Source organism: Hypanus sabinus, chromosome 5 (assembly GCF_030144855.1).
Source record: "Hypanus sabinus isolate sHypSab1 chromosome 5, sHypSab1.hap1, whole genome shotgun sequence".
Classification (NCBI taxonomy): domain Eukaryota; kingdom Metazoa; phylum Chordata; class Chondrichthyes; order Myliobatiformes; family Dasyatidae; genus Hypanus; species Hypanus sabinus.
The window spans coordinates 171,125,978-171,148,724 of NC_082710.1; the positions used below are offsets into that span (position 1 = coordinate 171,125,978).

A 22,747-nucleotide genomic window follows, 5' to 3' on the forward strand; every position below is an offset into this window, starting at 1 on the left:
GCCTGCATTTTGATGCTTTAGGGTAAAAATGTGCACATCATGATGAATTCTTCAAATATCAGTGCAAATGTCTAGTGGTGGTAAAACAGTCCCAGGATGTAACCCAACACAAAAGATACATGGACTGCAGTAGACAGACAGTGCTTTGCTCTCTTCCTGGCACAGAGTGAACTATGGGACTGGCAAGAGAGAGTTGAACAACCTGAAAAAGTGGCTCCAGAGCCACCAATACAACTGGCTTCCAAATGCCCTTCTGCTCCGAGGCAGCTCGGGTCAGACAATAAATATCAGAATTGCTATTGACATGTTCATACCATAAACAAGTCATGAGAAAATAATTGGCACATTTTGAGAAACGCACTTCTACTCACTTATTGATGTCAATACAAAATTTGCCTTTTACCATATTTGTCTGCTGCATCAGTTTAACAAAGTAAAATTTAAAAAAGAGAAAACCTTGGAACAGAACAAAAAGAATCTGAACTCTCAATCCTGATTACAGGCATGATGCGATTTAGCATTTCCTATTTAATCCAGTTCGAATATTCCATCCAATACTAAAGTGTGCGTGCTGAGAAATACATGCTACACCAGCAACCTCTGTCTATTGTATTAACTTTAAAAGCATTGCACGTTTATGGAAAACAAGTCTTCTTAATATAGAACCACACATACTCTTCAAGTCTCTAAGGAACTTCACAAGCAACAAAACTCTTTAAAGCCAGTCACCATCATGCAGACATCTTTATCACCCAGTAAAGCTCCAACAATTATAGTTCTATTAGCAGGAGAGTCTAGGATCAGAGGGTGTAGGTGCCTTTAGAATTGAGATAAGGAGGTATTTCTTCAGCCAGAGGTGAATATGTAGTTTGTTGCCACAGAGGGCTGTGGGGCCAAGTCATTGTGTGTACTTAAGGCAGGGATAGGCATGCTCCTGATTGGCAAGTAGGTTAAGGCTTATAGAGAAGGTGGCAAAGTATGGTCAAGAGAATAGTGCAGCAGCCTCAATGAGCTGAATTAGCTTAATCTGCTATCTCTCATGGTAAATTATGGGAGGAATATCAGCCAGGGCACTAAACAAACACAGCTTCTCTATGAACATGGTTAGACCACTGATAAAAATAGTTCAAAGTATCGCTGAAAAGTCAATAGCCTAGATATGCAGCATTCCCTCCAAATCACAGTTTAGATCACAAGTTTGATCCATAAATTTGGGTTATAATTCAAACCCTGGAGGTTAATCTGAACCACACAACCTTCATCTACAACAGGTGACTGCCCAACTGCCAGGTCAAGACAAACATGGATGATAAATAATAATAATCATGACTTCTCTGTCTAAATAAACTCAGCTGGTTGGGCAGCAACTGTGGAGGAAAATAAAACAGTTGAACTAAAAACGTGACTGCCTTATTTCTCTCCAAAGTACTGCCTTCCCAGAGTTTCTCCAGCATCTTGCGTATTGCTTGAGATTCCAGCATCCGTAGATTTAATCATCTAAATAAATAATCAATCTACCTCTTTTAACCTTCCACCTCAGCACTCTTGCATTCAATAAGCTTTGGAATAGAGTTCATATTCCGAGAAACAATGTGACAATGTTGCTTGTCACTATTACAAAGTGAAATAAGGTTTGGTAAAGCACACTGGGAGTCTCTATTGGCATACAGCGCCACCTACTGGTAACTAATTCAGTTCCACAACTGATGAGCTAAAAAAAACCCTTAAGAGGCAGTAATCACAATATGACTGAATTCATATGGTAATTTGAGAGGGAGAAACATAAGTCACATTTATCAGTATCACAATGGAATAAAGGGAATTACAGAGGCATGAGAGAAGCTTGCCCAGGTAGACTGAAGGAAGATACTGACGGGGATGACGGCAGAGCAGAGATGGCTGAAGTTTCTGGGAATAGTTCATAAGGTGCAGGATAGATATGTCCATGGAAGGAGTAGTTCTCAAATGGCAGGGGTAGGTAACAAGAAAGGACTGCCTAAAAGCCAAGGAAAGAGCATATAAGGTTATAATACAGTGGACAAATGCAATGTTTGCATTTATTTCAGGGGGAATAGAATATAAAAGCAAGAAGATAATGCTGAGCCTTTTATTATAAGACGCTAGTCAGGCTGCACTTGGGAGTACTGTCAGCAGTTTTGGTCCCCATACCTCAGGAAGTATGTGTGTTCATTTAGAGTCCAGAAGAGGTTCACAAAGATGAAGGAGTTAAACATTTGGTAGCTTTGGGCCTGAGCTCACTGGAATTTAGAAGAATGTGTGGGGATCTCACTGAAATCTACAGATTGTTGAAAAGACTAGATAAGGTGGAATGTAGAGATCTTTCCTGTGGTGGGAGTATACAGAACTACAGAGCACAGCCTCAAAATTGAGGGGCAACCTTTCAGAACAGAGTTAAAGAGGAATTATTTTAGCCACAGGGTAGTGAATCTGTGGAGTGCTCTGCCATGGACTGTGGTGGAGTCATAGTCTGTGCGTATATTTGAAGCAAAAGTTGATAGTTTCTTGATCAGGGCATCAAAGGAAATGGCGAGAAGGCAGGTATATGGGGTTGGGTGGGATCCGGGATCAGCCATCAGCCATGATGGAATGGCGGAGCAGACTCAATGGGCTGAATGGCCAAATTCTGCTCCTAGTTTTAGGGTCTAAAACACATAGTATATAGTAAACCCAAAAAGTTCTGCAGATGCTAGAAATCTACAGGCAAAATATACAAAATGCTGCAGGAGCTCAGCGGGTCACACAGCATCCACAGAAATGAGCAGAGTTGACTTTTCAAGCTGAGACCCTTCTTCAGGACTGGAAAGGAAGGGTAAAAAAATTCCAGAATAAGAAATGGGGGGGGGGGGGTGGGGGGGTGGGTGAGGAGTATAACTAGAAGGTGACAGGTAAAGCCAGGCAGGTGGAAAAGGTAAAGGGCTGGAGAGGAAGGACTAAGAGACACAAATGGGGAACAGAAAAAGAGGTGAGGGGAATGGAAAAATTCCTTCCTTCACTATCTATAGTACAGTACAGATAATGAAAGAGGAAAGTTAGATACCAACTTAAGAAAGAATCCATCAGCCTAAGTGCTCAAGTGAACACATTGTGAAGGAGCATTAGACTGGTGAAGCAAAGTTTAAATTGGACAGGAGGGTGGGAAACAAGCCCGCCACAGCTGCTACTGTTTATTGAGGAAGAGATTGAAAGAGGAAGATTGTTACCATATACTACCTCGAGATTCATTGTCTTGCAGATGTTCACAGGAAAAAGAAATAAAGCAGAAATTTACCAAAAAAACTATACATCAGCAAAGACTGACAACCAAACAACATGCAATCCTTGAAATCAAGTTGTGGAATCAGTTCAGCATTAAGGTGAACAAAGTTATCCACAATGGCTCAGAATTTTGATGGTTGTAGAGCAGTAACTCTTTCTGAACCTGGTGATATGGGACCTAAAGCTCATGTACCTTCTGCCAAATGGAAGTAGCAAAAAAAGGACACAACCTGGATAGTGGGGGTTCTTGATGATCGATGTTGCTATTTTGTGGGGAGGACTTTGTCAGTGATGGGCTTGGCTGTATCCACCACTTTCTGCTTTCTGTTCCTCCACATTGGCATTTCCATACCAGGCCATGATGCAACTAGTTAGGATACTCTCCACTGCGCATTTATACAAGTTTGTCAATTTTTCTGTTGACATGCCAAACCTACCCAAAGTAGAGGAAATACTGTGTCTTCTTTGTGATGACACTTATGTGGTCACAGGGCAAATTGTCTGAAATGTTAACACCAAGGAATTTAAAGCTGCTGACCCTCTCCACCTCTGTACCCCGAATGAGGACGGAAAATCAAAATCAAATTTTGTTACACTTGTATCAGACTTGGCAGGCTACTATTGAAAACTGAGCACAAACGAAATCTTCCTATTATTAAAACAGAACTAAAGCTCTGGGAACATAATGCAAGGAAAGGTGTATGAAGAAGATAGCAGAAACTAAAGATTAGATCTGAATAGAAAGGCCCCACACTTTTTACACTTACAGATGACTTTGCAAAATATGAATAAGTGCTGAAATAGAAAGAAATTCCCCACTTTTGAGAAATCTAAAACTGTCGCAAGGTGCAGAATGGTTACTAATACATCCAGCAGCGGTTACAATGCTGGTTTAGTATATGGAAGAGGCAATTTAGATATTTCTATAGAGAAAATGGAGAAATGCATAAGTGAAAAGGGATTAGAAAGGCAGGTTAAGTGTAAAAATACAGTGGATCAACTTGGAGTAGGTGGGCCAGATGTTCTATCCAATTTTATCCTTTCAATTACATTTTTGTCCTTATCGCACAATAATTAAAGTCCTCCTCTCAACAGACAACAATTAGATTAAAACATAACACTTATATTTAAACCATAACTGAGTAACAAGATACATATGGCATCAATGTCCAACTGCATGGGAACGAACCCCCAGCGACTGCCAAGCGTTCACTGGAACAGGTTGCATCGTGCAGAGTTCTAACTGTCTGCATCCAGTACAAGCAAAAAAGAAAGTTTCCCAGCATTGCAAGATTCGTACGAGCGTCAAGTCCAATGAGTAGACCTGGAACTGCATGGAGGGTCAAACCTATGGTGATATTTTCACCTTTTAGATATTATTTTGTTTGCCTCCTTTCCTTGGTGCAATCAATTACTTAGCAGTACTATATGGTTCCAGGACATGGCTACCACTGGCAATGCCAGCTTTCACTATCCATCTCTAATTGCCCCCAGCATTGAAGAGGAAGTAACACCCAACCAATTTGGTGGGACTGGAATTACAGAGTCTTGACCAAGTCTTAGGAGACACCTTCCTGAAAAGGATATTGTTCAAATAGCTATTACAAAAACCAGATTTTTCACCCACCCAAACTTCAATTTAACTGTCTCACTTAGAACAACTGTCTGTGCTATTATAATGAGGTCCATCACAAGCTTGCAGAACAACACTTCATCTTACATATGGGCATTCTGCAAATTCTCCAAATTTAAGTAACTTGCTGTATCCATCTTTCTCAGAACAAAATTAGATCCTCCTCAGCTTACTAAAACTCAACAAATGCACAGCCACTCCATAGAAGCAAGCATTTGGGAGACTGGCAGGATGGATTTGCAGCTTCTGCAGGGATGCAGGTATCTTCTGCTGCTTGGGAACTCAGTTTGTCCATATTTCCCACACGAGCCATCCAGTTTACAGGAGCAGGACCCTGCTGTATCGTGGGGAAGATCTTACTGAGTCCACACATCAGTCTTTCTCTCTCCATTGGTACACCTTAACCTGTTGGACATGTTCCATAGCCGTATTCACAGCAATGCACAACACAGAGAAAGCATCATCTAACTGCCCCATTAGTCTACTTGAATAGGTCTGGCCCTCAACACCGATATTCCTTTTGTTCTGGCCCTCCTTCCCACCACCTTTGCTGAAATTTACAATGACTCTTTTTAACCCACATTTCCTAGTATACACAAGGAACCTCTGACCTGAAAGAGTAATCATTTTCTTCCCTACAAATGCATACAGACTTGCTGACCATTTTTATCTAGATTTCCAACATACCCTTTTTAAAAAAAAAATCTTATTTCTTCTGTATTGTTTCTAGACACGTTACATACGCAGCCATCTCCAAGGGCCTTGTGTACCTGCAAACATACATTCCCTCCACTCCATTTAAAGTACATACCTTATAAAATATAACGTTGCACCTATTCACATATTCCTGTGCTCTTTTGCCAATCTTTTGCCAATAGCATGTACAAGCTGCATCATCTCAAAAATCTCTGCCTTCACACTCTAAACTTCAACCATCTTAATTTAGAATAAGGCCAGAGGAGCAGAATCAGGCCATCATACTTTCCCCCTCAACCTCATTCTCCTGCCTTCCCTCTGCAACCTTTGACTCCATCATTAATCAACAACCTATCAACCTCAGCTTTAAATATACCCAATGGCAAAGAACTCCACAGATTCTCCACACTCTGGCTACAGAAATTCCTCCTAATCTCTGTTCTGAGAGGACATCTTTTTATTCTGAAGCTGTGCCCTCTGGTCCTAGTCATAGAAATGTACAGAATAGAAACAGGTCCCTTCAGTCCTCTGTGACGATACTTATCCCATGTACTCGCATTAAGCGGTGCCCAATCGCCTTTCCTATTCAAGTACCTCTCCAAGTGCCTTTTTAATGTTTTCACTTGTGTCTGCCTCCACCAGCTCCTCTGACAGCTCACTCTAAAAATTCACTACCATGGCTCCAGGTAGAACTTATCAACTGCACAGCAGCCGAGATACAAGGGCCCTTATACAAGCTCTCTTGGCCAAATCCAGTAATTCCAGCAACTCCATAAATAAAAATAAAATGGATGCAAGTGGCTCAGCTTCCAACCATGTGGCTTTTAAAGGGCAAAATACTGAACGAAGACTACACAGTCAATAGAGTAAGCTCCGGAGATCAACCATCGTACCTGGATGTGAAAGTGCAAGGTTTTTTTATTGAAGGGAGTCATAACAGATTTAATTCTGGTTTTCAAGGCTGAAAAGGCGGCCATTGCACCAGGCAGCCTATACACCTGATATTCCCCGCACCCGAGTTACACGCAGGCACAAAGAGACACACACTATCACTTACCCCGGTGGAAGTTGCGGCTCGTGCATTCCGACCAGCCTCACCCAAACCTGCCATCACCTGCTGCACTGATTGCTGTAACAACACGGAAAGGAAACATCATCGGGGCGACACCGCAGCACCCGCGTGCAGACAGCCCCCCACCGTTAAATCGGTGGCATGTTCTTGGGTGTGGGGGTGAGGGTTGGGGGGTAGGGGGGAGTTGTGTTGCAACTCTTCTGCGATGTGCGTGCATTCACAAATTATCTGGAAGCCTCAAAGAGGTGAGCATGGCACAGCTGTAAGATGTGTGCAGGATACACCATGTGGATGAAGGTGACAGCCTCGATACTGTCTTTGACTATCTGCAAAGTCACACTTCACTCAATTCCTAATAGCAACCGTAAACATACTAATTTCTAGTGTTACCAGGTGATCTTGTGGCATCGTTCAATTGTTAAAACAGCAATTGGGGCCAATATTAATGGAAAATAGCTAACACACTGCCCTAGCAGGAAAGGTGCATATATGTCTGACTTATAACAGATGCTCACTTGATCATTTTAGACAAGGATACCTGACGCAATCATAGACTTAGTTATTTTCTGCTTGGTTGATGTATGAATGGTGGGACGACACAGGGTCAAGTTCTGCTAGGGGTAGGATAAAGGAATGATGACCTGTCGTAATAGGGCAGGATCGGAGGAAAATGTTGAAATATGGAGATTGTGGCCCAGCGGTGTAGTTCTGTTACTCGGCTACTTTTGCCCCACCTCACACCAAAGCAATGAAATTACACACTAACCACTGCCCTTAGCCTACTTAGTTAAAACCCGGGCTTCCCATTAAAAAAAAATCACAGCAACACGAAAGGCTGCCATTCAGATCATCATGTTCATGTCAACAAATGCAATCCAGCCGGTCCTATTTCACTGCTCTCCCATAGCCCTGCACATTTAATGTCTCTCACATAGAGTAAATTTGTATTTGTATTTGCTCCTCATGAACCTTATGGGTAAAGAGTTCCAGGCTGTCATCACACCTTGGGCATAAAAATTCCTGCTCACGTGTTCTGATGACCTTGATATTTCTCATGCATTCCTTAAACCCGTATCTCCTAATCCTTATACCAACCACTAATGAGAACAGCATTTCTTTATCTAACTTGCGCAGTCTTCTCCACATGTACCAATCCTTAGTTTCAAAGAGCATTTCCATCTTAACCAAGAAATTAAAATTCCTCACTCCTCAATTAATTCCCTGGATTGCACTGCATAGATCTCTGCATTTCTCATCTACCTTTTCCCTCAAGCGTGGCAACCAGACCAGGAATGATAATAGTTATGATCTAACCAAATCTTTATAAGAGTAGCACAACGTCCTTGTTTTTTTGTACTGAATATTTCTATTTCTAAAGCCTGCAATACACGTGATTCATTGACCATTTTCTCAACGTAACTGACCAATTTCAAAGACTGATGCTCTGGATCCTACTTTAAAACATATTTCCTAAAAGGTGTCAACTCACTTTTCAACCGTACTTTAACTTGTATACTTTGCTAACCTAATGCAGAAAACTGGTACCACCCTCTATTCATCATCTCATAGTGTGGTCATCAGCCAAAACGTTGCAAACTTCCCTCCAAAGAACAACATTCTTTTCAGGCCTATGATATTAAACAGGGAAAAAAAAGCATACGTTCTGGCTTTGACCTTTGAGGGACACCACTACCTGAGAAACAATGTCCTGCTGCTTTCTGTTTTATGACACTCTTGTTCCATTAGGCTCAATTTTCAAACCAGTTTGTGAAATATCTTTTTGCAATAGTCACTGAATTCCCTTCACCAAATTTTCCTGCCATTCCATAAATAAATCCAGCTAAGTTGGTCAAACAATCTGTGCTGGCTATCCTGAATTAAATAAAAGCACTCCACTAAGATTTCTCCCTGATAATTGTAAAACCTTACAGATTACCAACACTGAAATTACTGGCCTGTAATTACTAGATATGTCCTTGCATCCCCTTTTGAATACAGGTATCATATTTGCACATCCCAATGCACTGATTCCTTTTGTATCAATACTGCAGTCACTCCTTACGTTAACTTTACTTAGCATCCTGGGATGCAAAGTATCCAGACCAAGCAACTTACCAACTCCAACCACATAACTTTTCATGACTACTGATTTTCAGCCCATCCATTACCTCATCTGCCTTTAATTTTCTTAATATCTTATCATACCCTCTTGAAGTCAAAGAATCAAAGAGCACAGAAATGGGCCCTTTGCCCCAACTGGTCCACAGCAACCAAGATGCCTATCTAAGCTAGTCACATTTGCTTACGCTTGGCACATATTCCTTTCAAACTTCCTGTCCAAGTACCTTCTTAATATTGTTAATATATCTGTCAACCACTTCCTCGAACAATTTATTCCATATACTGAACACCATCTACATGAAAAAAAATTGCCTCTTGGATTCCTATGTTGTCTCCCGCTCCACACCTTAAACTTATGTAGTTTCCAACCTTGTGAGAAAAAGATTGTGCACACTTCATCTATGCCTTGTATGATTTTATACACCTCTATAAGATCACCCCCTATCTTTCTACACCCCAATGAATAATATCCCAACTTGTTCAACCTTTCTCCATTCCTCTAGTCCCAACAACATCCTCCTAAATCTCAACACTTTTTCCAGCTTAACTGCATCTTTCCTACAGCAGTCACCAATACTGAACACAATATTTCACACGCAGTCTCAGCAGCACCTTGTACAACTGCAACGTAACATTGATCACCCTCTTCCTGACAAGAGGCATTTGGACCATTGATTGAAATGCCACATTAACAGCTGTTGCTACCGAGGGTTACAGGTGAAGATGGACCTCAAATACTCATAGGCCCCAATCCAATACTATGGAGGTGTTAAGTTTTGGTGTTTAGGAATGCAAGCAGAAAGCTTGCAATAGACCTGAAGCAGAAAGTCTGACATGCCACCTGAGGTTAAAACACTGTTACATTTTGGATGGGGTGGGGAAAGGAGTGGAGGCAGCAACTGGGCAGGGTAAGGAGCTGCTGTTCACCGCTTTTAAAGCACATGGCTCCACTCGCTGCCCCCTAGCCCTCTGGTTCTCCACCACTGACCTGTATCTGCTGAGGGTCTAGAAGGTTGACTGGCAAATTGAAGGTGCCCACCATGACATAGCTGTTGGCATTCCGGTCATGGGGTCCGGCTGGCATCCCTCGTGTGCCACCAGGGTGTGGCATGGAAGTTCCTGCTGCCGAGGTCCCTCCTGTTGCTGACTGTGCCTGTGGCGGAGCACGCTCCACCAAATGGATAACTTTGTGGTGTACATCTGTAGGAGGAGGAACAACCAGAAATTAGTAATGAATGCAAACTCAGATTCGGAGTGCCCCTTCAATGCCACCACTGCAACAGCTGAGCTTCTATTCTGACGATTAATAATGCTGGATAACCAGCCTCCCATTGCAAGTTAAGCGTCAAGTGAAGTTTACTGCCATTTAACTACATTCATGTATATAACCATATAGAAACAAGACACTTTCTCTAAACCAAGGTGCAAAGCACAGTCGTACACATAATACACAATATCTTATGAAAGTAAGGATAAAGTCTACAGATGAATCACACATAAGTAACAAACTAAAATGCAGTAATATCAAATATTGTAAGGTATGAAACAGATGAATTAATGACACTCTGAATACAATGCAGCAGGGAGTTCAGAAGCCTAATAGCCTGGGGGAAGACACTGCTTCTCATCCTGACCAGTCTTGTTTTTACGCATCATAGTCTGTTACCTGATGGTAGAAAGTCAAAGAGGATACTGGATGGATGAGTGGGATCCTTAATAATACCACGGACCCTGCACATGTAGCAATCCTGATTAATATTCCCAATGGATCATAGAAGACTCCTATGATCCACTCAGCTGTTCTTACAGTCCTTCGCAGGACTTCTGGTCCGATGTTTAACTGCTCCCATACCAGATAGAGATGCAACTTGTCAGGATGCTCTCAATGGTGCTCCTGTAAAACACAATTAAGACAGGAGCAGGGAGCCTTGCTTGCTTCAATCTTGTTAACTGGAGGTGCTGACGGAGATGATACTAAGGGACCAGGTGAGGTCACCCATGATGTGAACTCCAAGGAACTTGTTGTACTTAACTCTGTCTATGGATGAGCCATATATTCACAGGGGGGGATGGATCATCTGCACCTTCCTGAAGTCCACAATGATTTCCTTTGTCTTCTCCACATTCAGGCTCAGGTCGTTCTTTTCACACCAATCCCCCAGCCTCACCACATCCTGTCTCCACTCCACTTTGTCATCTTCTTGATAATACCAACCACAGTTGTCATCCACAAACTTGATGTCACAGTTTGAGCTGCATCCTGTGAAGTAGTCACCAGTGTAAACAGTAGCAGACTGAGCACACATCCTCGGAAAGTGCTAGTGCTCACTGTAATGAGATGAGAGACATGGACTGACCGTGGCCTTACTGTTAAGAAGTGCAGTATCCATTTGCAGAGGGATATGTTGAGACCCAGCAAAGGCAGTTTCCTTACCTGTTTCTGAGGTACAATGGTGTCGAACACCAAACTGAAATCTATAAACAGCAATCTGGCAAATGAGATTCCATTTCCAGGTGGGACAGGACAGAGTGGAGGGCAGAGGCTATTGCATTGTAATAAGTGAACTGGAAAGGATCCAATGTTTATCATTATCCAATCATTATTTCGACATTCAATAGAGGAGGTGTAGAAGTGAGAAGGGGAAAGAAACTACTTGGTATAACAAATGCTCTACATGTGGTGGTCATCTCACTACAGGAAGGACATGGAAACCATAGAGGGTGCAGAGGAGATTTACAAGGATGTTGCCTGGATTGGGGAGCATGCCTTATGAGAATAGGTTGAGTGAACTCAGCCTTTTCTCCTTGGAGCAATGGAGAATGAGAGGTGATCTAATAGAGGTGTACAAGATAATGAGAGGCATTGATCGCGTGGATAGTCAGAGGCTTTTTCCCAGGGCTGAAATGGCTAGCACGAGAGTTTTAAGGTGCTTGGAAGTTGGTACAGAGGAGCTGACAGGAGTAAGTTTTTTTTATACAGAGAATGGTGAGTGCGTGGAATGGGCTGCCAACGACAGTGATGGAGTCAGAAATGATAAGGTCTTTTAAGAGACTCCTGGATGGATACATGGAGCTCAGAAAAACAGAGGGCTATGGGTAAGCCTACGTAATTCTAAGGTAAGGACATGTTCGGCACAGCTTTGTGGGCCAAAGGGCCTGTATTGTGCTGTAATTTTTCGATGTTTCTAAATCAGTTCACAGAATTCAGCCTCCCCTCCTTGGACTGTCTCTCTACATTTCTCACTGCCTCAGTAAAGCAGCCAGCATAATCAAAGACCCCACACACACCTGACATTCTCTTTCCTCCCTCTCCCATCAGGCAGAAGAAACAAAAGCCCGACTGCACGTACCACCAGACTGAAGGACAGCTTCTATCCCACTGCTATCACATCTTGAACGGATCTTTTGTATGATGTGATGGACTCTTGTCCTCAGTATACCTCACTCTATCGTTTACCTGCACTGCTATTTTGCAATAGGTTTTACACACTATTCTGCACTGTTATTTTTTTAACTTATTCTAGCTCAATACATTATGTAATATTTGATCTGTATGAACAATTTGTGAGACAAGCTTTACATCTTTAAAAGCATGACAATAATAAACCAAACCAAAGCATTAATTATAAGGGTCATGGGACTGGAGCCTGCTGCTGGAACATGTGATAGTGACATTTCAAAGGTTTCACAGGTGCTGTGGTCAATAACAAATTCAGCCAAGAAACAGAAAGCTAATCTCAATAGATCTTTCCCGAACTAAAATGGGTATAAAGGGCCTAATATGATTCATTAATTTCTTTGTTTCTAAAAGGCAAGATAAAACAATCAATACAGGACATCAGCAAACATCGGCCTTGACAAACAAGGAGGAAACTCTCGGGGAGTTATGCAGCAATGGACAGCTCGGCATTTAATCCAAGTGTAACAGAGAATTTGAGAGCTATTTGTTTATCAAATCCTACTAAGAAATTTATTCACGTTCTTGACCATTATTCATTTGATTAGCTGAACCCAGAAGCATAGGTACTTAGCATATTCTGTATGAAAACAAGGGGACAAAATGATTCTAAGATATCGCAGAAATAACTTGAGTAATGCCCTGACAATCAACACAAAATGCTAGGGGAACACAGCAGGTCAGGCAGCATCTTTGGAAATGAATAAACAGACAACAGTTCGAGCCGAGACTCTTCTTCAGTTGCTCTGGCATTTTGCATGTGTTGCTTTGGATTTCCAGTGTCAGCTGAGTTTCTTGTGACCTGACAAACAAACCTGTTGACCACACTGCTTTAAGTAACAGAGATATTTTTTATTTGTTCCTAATTTTAATGCAATCATCATTGACTCGCTGTGATTTGTTGCTGAAAAAATTAGCTTGCCTTTATTCATAGAAGTTCCATTTTGTGTGACTTCTCTTGAAGTAGATTTGGCTAGCAGACCTATCAGATTTGCCAGCTATATAATCTACTGCCTGCTGCGAGTCTAGTCGTAAGTCCTGCTCCACAATTAACCCAAATGTTTCGGAACAATGGAGTTATTTCATTATCAATCTATACCAAGACATTTCTTTATGTTCTTGTCAATTATCCACTTGACTAGTGGCTGACTTGTGGTCAATAAAGATTCCGATAAAATTGTATTTAAAGCATATGCCTATTCCATGACAGCACAGGTTTCAGGAGATGAACTGGAGACTAAGAAAAAGAGCATGAAAAACAAGATGAAATAAGAATGTTGTGGTTAACACTTGCCATAATCTTTCAACTTCTTGTCATCTTGTAAGACACGGCCCTGGTAAATGAGCCTCTGTTTGTCAGCTGGGATGTTCACCGAGCTGGAGATATGGTCTTTGAATTCTTTGACTGTAAACTGAAAGGGAACAAATATCAGCATTAAGCACACCACCCTCACAAGCCCACCAAAACAAAGACAGAGATAAGTACAATGAATAATGGGCTACATGTTCATAGTTGTGATTTCCATAGGTTCTGCTCCACACACTGAGCTGACATGAATTTTTTAAACAAAGACCAGGTGGTTTCCCACAAGGAATATAAGGAGACAGCATTCCAAGAATTCAACTCCTCCATGGGCAGTCCCAAGCCTGGATACAAAAGGAGGAGAGTTGGGCATGGGGCTAGCAAACCCATCTCATAAAAAACCCAATGCTGCAGTAATGCCAATAGATATTTGAGAGGCCTTGCCCCTGGGAGAGAAAGGATTTCAAAGATGGGCTACACCTGGGGAGTTTGAAGGACAGGGCCAGAACAGAAAGACTGATGACCTGCTGTCCATAGCCTATGCCTCAGTAGGCTTAAGAAGAAGAGAAGATTGCTAGAATTTAAGGAATGGTACAACAAAGGAAACCATTCACCCTATTCAAACCCAAGCTATCTTCAGTAAAGCTCCAAAATGCAGTATCAATTTATAAGAAAATTCCCATAGTTCAATATCTGCCTCACTAGGTCATGTTTACTACATTCCCCACCACTTGCCAGGACTCCAGATTCTGATCTACCCTCCCAACTGAGGTCTCAATTCCTGTGTTCCCACTCGTTGGGGCCCCAGTCCGCTTGCTCCATTTAGTTCACTGAATTCACTAAGGAATTTATATAGTACAGTCGGCCCTCCTTATATGCGGATTCCACATGTGCAGATTCAACCAACCACGGAGCGGGAAAACCCAGAAGTTCTCTCTCCAGCACTCATTATTTGAGCATATACAGACTATTTTTTCTTGTCATTATTCCCTAAACAATACAGTATAACAACTATTTGCATAGAATTTACATTGCTTTAGATACTAGAAGTAATCTAGAGATGATTTAAAAGTACAGGCAGTCCTCAGGTTATGAAGGAGTTCTGTTCCTGAGTCTGTCTTTAAGTCAGATTTGAAGTCGGAACAGGTACATCTGGTATTATTTAGCGTCAGCTAGTCAAACATTTTTCTTAGTACATAATACATATTTTACCTTTCTCTGCATATAAAACACTTAGAAAACATATGTATTTCAATAATTAAACCACTGCATTGCTTAGTAATACTTGTAGCTTTCATCGGGGCAGGGCCTTTCACATGCTCTATTAAAATTGTTCTGATCGTTGATCGACTGTAGTCTAACGCTTTTCCAATGACCGTTAACATTTTACCTCTTTCTGATCACTTTATTACTTCCACCTTATTTTCAATCATGATCGTGATTTTTTCATAAACAGAAACATTGCTAATTCAGAGCTGCGCCAAGTCCTAATGCCCACCAGACTGAGACAGGATAAATAAACTCCAGGGTTCCGCTGAGTCCAAAAGACCACCGAACTCAGACAGGTTAAATAAGGGACTTGAGCATCCGTGATTTTTGGTATCCGCAGGGGGTCCCAGAACCAATCTCCTGTGGATAAGGAGGGCCAACTGTATATAACGTTTTGTTAACATCCAAATAAACTAAAAGTTTGATGAGTATTATTAAACAACATCGAACAGTCTGCTAGTCAAGCACCACCCAAGTCCTGTGCATGCCAGACCTTAAGAATTATTCTTACAACACAGAAACAGGTCATTTGGCACAACTGGTCCATGATAACCAAGATTCCAATCAAAGCTTGTCTCATTTGCCTGCATTTGGCCCACATCTCTCTAAACCTTTCATATTCATCCAATATCACCCAATCCCACCAAAGGGGGAAAAAATGGATAATTCAGTCAGCTTACTGTGACTGCTACCAGTAGTTAGGTCAAAAGAGGATACTCACCTCTTCTTCAACTTCATAGGTTCTGCTCTGAGAGTCCAGAGTCTTCACTGTAACCTCTATCATGGCGATCCACGGCTTTTACTTCTCCTCTGCAAAAGAACAGAAGATTCTGAATTTAAATCGGCTTCTGGGTAAAATTTTACTTGTAAAAAATGTCTAGTGTCTAAAGGGACAAGCAGCTGTTGGCTGCCTAGCGCAATTAAGATTAGCTGTTGTGTCATAGATAGTGTAAGAACATGGAAGCAAATAAATGTCTGTCCCTTTCTTACCTCCTTTCTTTAAAATATCTCCCAGTCAGTACACCTGTTTCTTACCACCAATAATCAACGCCATCCAGCAATCTTTTGCCTTACACTTTATTTCTTTCTCAGCCACTTTGAAAACTAGAACTTCTCCGTGCTTAACCCGGTTCTGAGGAAGTGCCCCTGATAGACGTGGATCGGTTTATCATTCTGTAGATGCAGTTTGACTGGCTGAGTTCGTCCAACATTTTCAAAGTCAAAGTAAAATTTATCGATATATCTGTTACCATGAGAGTAATTTTCTTGAAGGCATTTACAGAAACATAAAGAAATACAAAAGAATTTATGAAGAACTATACACAAGCTAAAACTGACAAACAACTAATGTGCAAAAGACAAAGTACACAAATATAAAATATAATAATGGATCATAAGTTTTAGTCCTCGAAAGTGAGTCTGTAGGTTGGAAAATCAGTTCAGAGTCGTGGTGACTGAAGTTATCCACACTGGTTCAAGGAGCCTGATGGTTGTAGGGTAATAACTGCTCCTGAACTTGGTGGTAAGGGACCCAAGGTACCTCCCCAACTCTGACCTTTCACTTCCACTCACCTGCCTAATACTTCGCCCTGGGTTCCCTCCTCCTTCCTTTTCTCTTATGGTTCACTCTCCTCACCTATCAGATTCTTTCTTCTCCAGCCTTTGACCTTTCCCATTCACCCAGCTTCACCTAAAATCTTCCAGCTGGCCTCTTTCTCCTCCCTCTCCCCACCTTTTTATTCTGCCATCTTCCCCCCTTCCTTCTAAATGCTGAAGAGGAGTCTTGGCCCAAAATGTCGACTGCTTACTCTTTTCCATAGATGTTGCCTGACCTGCTGAGCTCCTCCAGCATTGTCTGTGTTGCTTTCGATTTCCAGCATATTCAAATTTTCTCATGTCCTGTATCTCCTGCCTGATGGTAGCAGCAAGAAGACAACATTGCCTTGATTGTGGGTGTCTTTGATGATGCTCCCTTGTGATAGTGCTCCATGTTAATATGCTCAACTGGGAGGTAGGCTTAGACTGCACTGCACAACTTTCTGTTTCTGGGCCTGACTGTCGTGCAACCAGTTGGGATACTCTCCACTGTGTATCAATAGAAGTTTGTCAACGTTTTTGCCAAAAGGGAGGATAGGGAGGTGATAGAGATGGGACATACTCAGACCGATGGTTTGAGATGTGTCTATTTTAATGTGAGGAGTATCATGAATAAAGCAGATGAGCTTACAGCGTGGATCAGAACTTGGAGCTATGATGTTGTAGCCATTACAGAAACTTGGATTGTGCAGAGGCAGGAATTGCTACTTAGAGTGTCAAGCTTTAGATGTTTCAGGAAGGATAGGGAGGGAGGCAAAAGAGATGGGGGCGTAGCACTGTTGATCAGAGATAGTGTCATGGCTGCAGAAAAGGAGGAAGTCATGGAAGGGTTGTCAACGGAGTCTCTGTGGATGGAAGTTAGGAACAGGAAGGGGTCAATAACTCTACTTTGTGTTTTTTTTTGACAGACCACCCAGTACTAACAGGGACATCGAGGAGCAGATAGGGAGACAGATTCTAGAAAGGAGTAATAATAACAGGGTTGTTGTGGTGGGAGATTTTAATTTCCCAAATATCGACTGGCATCTCCCTAGAGCAGGCATGGGCAAACTACGGCCCGCGGGCCATATGCGGCCCGTTAAGCTTTTTAATCCGGCCCGCAGAACTTGATGAAATTATATTAATAAACCTTGTTAACGTTTTTTCCCCGCAATTCTGGCGTTTTCCCAATAGATGACGTACTCTATATACATTGACCTTTGTTGAGGTGCAGCATTACTCCACATTTGCGCTTTACTTTGTGACCTTGTGTCGACCCATTTCCTGGCACATCTGAACCGGCTCACAATTAGCCAGCGTTCCGGCTAAGGGAGATAGCCTGCAGGGATTTGCGAGCACAGAGCTCCGCATATTGGCGCGCTCTCACTGTTCTGTCATTGTGCGGGTCGTTGTTGAGTTTTGGCACAGGGGACAATTGAATAAGAAAGAGACCTGCATCTCCTACCGTTTTTGAAATAAAGACAGTCAGGAGGAGAGTGATGATGATAATATCTTGAAGGATAACAGAATTTTCAGTGCTTTAAAATAATAACTGTTACTATTAAAAAAAGCTGTATTTTATTCATTTAATTTTCAGTGTTTTAAAAGACATTTCAATAAATAGCTAAATACCATGGGACTTCAAAGACAGATATTTTGTTGAAATGCATTTGTTCATTTTCAATTGAAATTGAAGCACATGTTTTCTACATATCCCATGATATTTTATTTTCTCTTATGAGGTGTATTACCAAAACACTCCGTCCATCTGCTCCTGGTCCGGCCCCCCTGTCAAATTTTAGAACCCTTTGTGGCCCGCAAGTCAAAAAGTTTGCCCACCCCTGCCCTAGAGTGAGGTGTTCAGATGGGGTAGAGTTTGTTAGGTGTGTTCAGGAAGGTTTCTCAACACAGTATGTAGATAAGCTTACAAGAGGAGAGGCTATACTTGATGTGGTATTGGGAAATAAACCTGGTTAGGTGTCAGGTCTCTCAGTGGGAGAGCATTTTGGAGATAATGATCACAATTCTATCTCCTTTACTATAGCATTAGAGAGGGATAGGAACAGACAAGTTAGGGAAACGTTTAATTGGAGTAAGGGGAAATATGAGGCTATCAGGCAGGATCTTGGAAGCATAAATTGGAAACAGATGTTCTCAGGGAAACGTACAGAAGAAATGTGGCAAATGTTCAGGGGATATTTGCGTAGGGTTCTGAGTAGGTACGTTCCAATGAGACAGGGAAAGGATGGTAGGGTACAGGGACCGTGGTGTACAAAGGCTCTTCAATATCTAGTCATGAAGAAAAGAAGAGCTTACAAGAGTTTCAAAAAACTATGTGATGATAGGAATCTGGAAGATTATAAAGTTAGCGGGAAGGAGCTGCAGAATGAAATTAGGAGAACCAGAAGGGACCATGAGAAGGTCTTGGCAAGCAGGATCAAAGAAAACCCTAAGGCATTCTACAAGTACGTGAAGAGCAAAAGGATAAGACGTGAGAGAATAGGACCTATCAAGTGTGACAGTGGAAAAGTGTGTATGGAACCAGAGGAAATAGCGGAGGTACTTAATGAATATGTTGCTTCAGTATTCACTACGGAAAAGGATCTTGGCGATTGTAGGAATGACTTGCAGTGGACTGAAAAGCTTGAGCATGTAGTTAAGGAACAGGATGTGCTGGAGCATTTGGAAAGCTTCAAGTTGGATAAGTCACCGGGACCAGACGGAATGTACCCCAGGCTATTGTGGGAAGTGAGGGAGGAGACTGCTGAGCCTCTGGCAACGATCTTTGCATCATCAATGAGGATGGGAGAGGTTCCAGGGGATTGGAGGTTGCAGATGTTTTTCCCTTATTCAAGAAACGGAGTAGGGATAGCAAAGGAAATTATAGCCAGTGAATCTTACTTCAGTGGTTGGTAAGCTGATGGAGAAGATCCTGAGAGGCAGGATTTAGGAACATTTGGAGAGGCATAATATGATTAGGAATAGTCAGCATGGCTTTGTCAAAGGCAGGTCATACCTTAGGAGCATGGCCGAATTTTTTTTGAGGATGTGACTAAACACATTGATGATGGTAGAGCCATAAATAAAGAATATGGATTTCAGCAAGGCATTTGATAAGGTTACCCATACAAGGATTATTGAGAAAGTAAGGAGGCATGGGATCCAAGGGGACATTGCTTTGTGGATCCAGAATTGGCTTGCTCACAGAAGGCAAACAGTGGTTCTAGACGAGTCATATTTAGCATGGAGGTCTGTGACCAATGGTGTGTCACAGGGATCTTTTCTGGGATCCCTTCTTCATGATTTTTATAAATGACCTGGATGAGGAAGTGGAGGGATGGGTTAGTAAATATGATGATGACACAAAGGTTGGGGGTGTTGTGGATGGTGTGGAGGGCTGTCAGAAGTTACAACAGGACATTGATAAGATGCAAAACCGGGCTGAGAAGTGGCAGATGGAGTTCAACCCAGATAAGTGTGAGGTGCATCAGAAAAGCAAACAGCATTATGAAGGACCCCATGCACCCCCCCATATAAACTCTTCTCCCACCTGCCATCTGGGAAAAGGTATCATAGCATTCCGGCTCTCACGACCAGTCTATGTAACAGTACCTTCCCCAAAGCTATCAGACTCCTCGATACCCAGAGCTTGGACTGACACAACTTACTGCCCTATTGTTTTGTTTATTATTTATTGTAATGCCTGCACTGTTTTGTGCACTTTATGCAGTCCTGGGTTGATCTGTAGTCTAGTGTAGTTTTTTTTTTACGTAGTTCAGTCTAGTTTTTGCACTGTTTCATGTAACACCATGGTCCTGAAAAACGTTGTCTCGTTTTTACCGTGTACTGTGCCAGCAGTTATGGTCGAAATGACAATAAAAAGAGACTTGACTTGAGGTGGTTCATTTTGGTAGGTCAAATATGATGGCAGAATATAGCATTAATTGTAAGTGTGGAGGACCGGAGGGATCTTGGGGTCAGAGTCCATAGGACACTCAAAGTTGCTATGCAGGTTGACTCTGTGGTTAAGGCAGCATATGGTGTATTGGCCATTATCAATCGTGGGATTGAGTTTAAGAGCCGAGAGGTAATGTTGCAGTTATATAGGACCCTGGTCAGACCCCACTTGGAGTACTGTGCTCAGTTCTGGTCACCTCACTGCAGGAAGGAGGTAGAAACCATAGAACGGGTGCAGAGGAGATTTAGAATGATTGCCTGGATTGGGGAGCATGGCTTACTAGAATAGGTTGAGTGAATTCGGCCTTTTCTCCTTTGAGTGACAGAGGATGAGAAGTGATCTGATAGAGGTGTACAAAATGAGAGGCTTTGATTGTGTGGATAGTCGGAGGCTTTTCCCCAGGGCTAAAATGGCTAGCATGAGAGGGCATAGTTTTAAGGTGCTTGGAAATATGTACAGAGGAAATTTCAGGGGTAAGTTTTTTTTTATGCAGAGTGTTGAGTGCCTGGAATGGGCTGCCGGCAGCGAAGGCAGAAATGATAGGATCTTTTAACAGACTCCTGGATGGCTAAATGGAGCTTAGAAAAATAGAGGGCTATGGGTAAAGCCTAGGTAGCTCTAAGGTAGGGACATGTTCAGCTTTGTGGGCCAAAGGGCTTGTATTGTGCTGTATGTTTTCTATGTTTCTATTATGCTAAATCTACACAAACTTCTAAGCAAAGGCGCTGCTGTGCATTCTTTGTGATGGCACATATATGCTCGTCCAAGGATAAATCCACTGATATCGCCAAGGAATTTAAATGCACTGACTCTTTCCACCTCCAATCACAGTCCACTACTGACACTCGAGCACAAAATCTAGGACAAGACTTTGTACCACTGTCAGCGGCTACATTAAACACAAGTCTTGAAATTTTCGCTTAGTGGTGGGACTGTTTTGTGGCAGGTCGATATATGCAGTGTCTAGTGGGCCACATATGATGGGTGGAGCCAGCCTGACCGGCTGGGAATATCACTCTGCTCTGCGTTTTGCAATTCCTACAATCCTTCGTCTAGCTTCTGACTCTCTGACTGCTCCCATTCAGTCATTAAGCAGACAACCTTATTTATGGCTTATCCCCAGGGCCAACTCAGTTACAGCAGGATGTCCACCCTCCCTGGAGCTTTTTTCCTAACTAACAAAGGATTTTCAAATTGAAATGTCAGCTCCGTTTCTCTTGCTACAGATGCAGCCTGAGCTGAGCATTTCTAGCGTTTTTATTTAAGATTGCTATTTGCCTGAACAGGTTGACCAGCTCACTTCCAACATTTCAACAGTGACATCTCTTAAACAAGCAATTTATCAACTGTAATGAATCTGTAACGTACTGTGCTGAGATTGTGAAAGGTACCACAAAGATTGAAAACATTTTAGGCATGCAAAATGCACTGCTACAGTCCTGGTTGGGAAGTGCATCAAAATGAAGAATGGTCTCACGCTGGATTAACACAACAACCAGCAATGCTGACCATAGATGACAAAATATGAAGAAGCCTCTTCTCCATCAGCACCGACCATTATGCAGAAAATAGCGACTGTGGAGAGCATTCTGACTGGTTGCATCACATGGTACGGAAGCTCCAAAGCATAGCATCACAAGAGGCTTGAAAGGGTTGTAAATTCAACCGGCTCCATCACAGGCGCTAGTCCCCCACTACTGAGGACATCTTCAACAGGCAGTGCCTTATGAAGGCGATTTACATTATTAAGGGTCCTCACCCTATGAAACATGTCCTTTTCTCATTACCACCACCACAGGTGGTATAGGAGCCTGAAGACACACACTCATCATTTTAGGAACAGCTTCTTACCTTGCGCCATCAGTTTTCTGAATGGTTTATGAAATTATGTACACTTATTATTCCCCTTTTGCAGGACATTATTTATCTTTAAAATCCTTGTAACTTACAGAAATTTGTTATATCTGCACTTTACTGCTGCCACTGACATCAGTGCCAATAAACATGACTGATCTTTTACCAAACTTGGGGTTAAAAGGTATGGCAGAAATACTGAAACAAGTACACACTTGAACTTGACCATATCTGGCTCAATCTCCAGCTGAATTGTTGGCTGAGCTTATTTACTTAGAATCAAAACACAATCTCAAAACCTACGTGACATTTTCCCACGACTTAAGTAACCACCGGTGCATCAACACAACACATGCAGAATGTGCGAATGGCAGCATTATTAGGGCCATGAAGAAGCCTGCAGCAGACATGTCATGCAGTGTTTTCATATGTATAAACAGGTGGTACAAGTAGGAACAGGAACAGATCAAAGCAGCGCATTTGAGACAGTATCATAAATATATTCAGCAATGGATCAAACATTTAGGACCAGT

At 42.1% G+C, this 22,747-nt stretch overlaps 1 protein-coding gene across 7 annotated transcripts in view; it reads right to left on the reverse strand.

The window, feature by feature from the left end:
- The window catches only part of LOC132394578 (large proline-rich protein BAG6-like), a 113,867-nt gene that overhangs the window by 80,765 nt on the left and 10,355 nt on the right, over positions 1-22,747 (reverse strand). For 6 of the 7 annotated variants that reach the window (XM_059970890.1, XM_059970888.1, XM_059970887.1 and 3 more), the window contains exons 2-5: positions 15,549-15,637; positions 13,550-13,667; positions 9,787-9,998; positions 6,663-6,734 (exon numbers count right to left, since the gene is read on the reverse strand). In XM_059970890.1, coding sequence (XP_059826873.1) covers positions 6,663-6,734; positions 9,787-9,998; positions 13,550-13,667; positions 15,549-15,611 — 465 coding nt within the window. In that variant the 5' untranslated portion in view covers positions 15,612-15,637. The remainder of the gene's footprint in view (positions 1-6,662; positions 6,735-9,786; positions 9,999-13,549; positions 13,668-15,548; positions 15,638-22,747) is intronic. The other variant, XM_059970889.1, reaches the window with a different exon arrangement.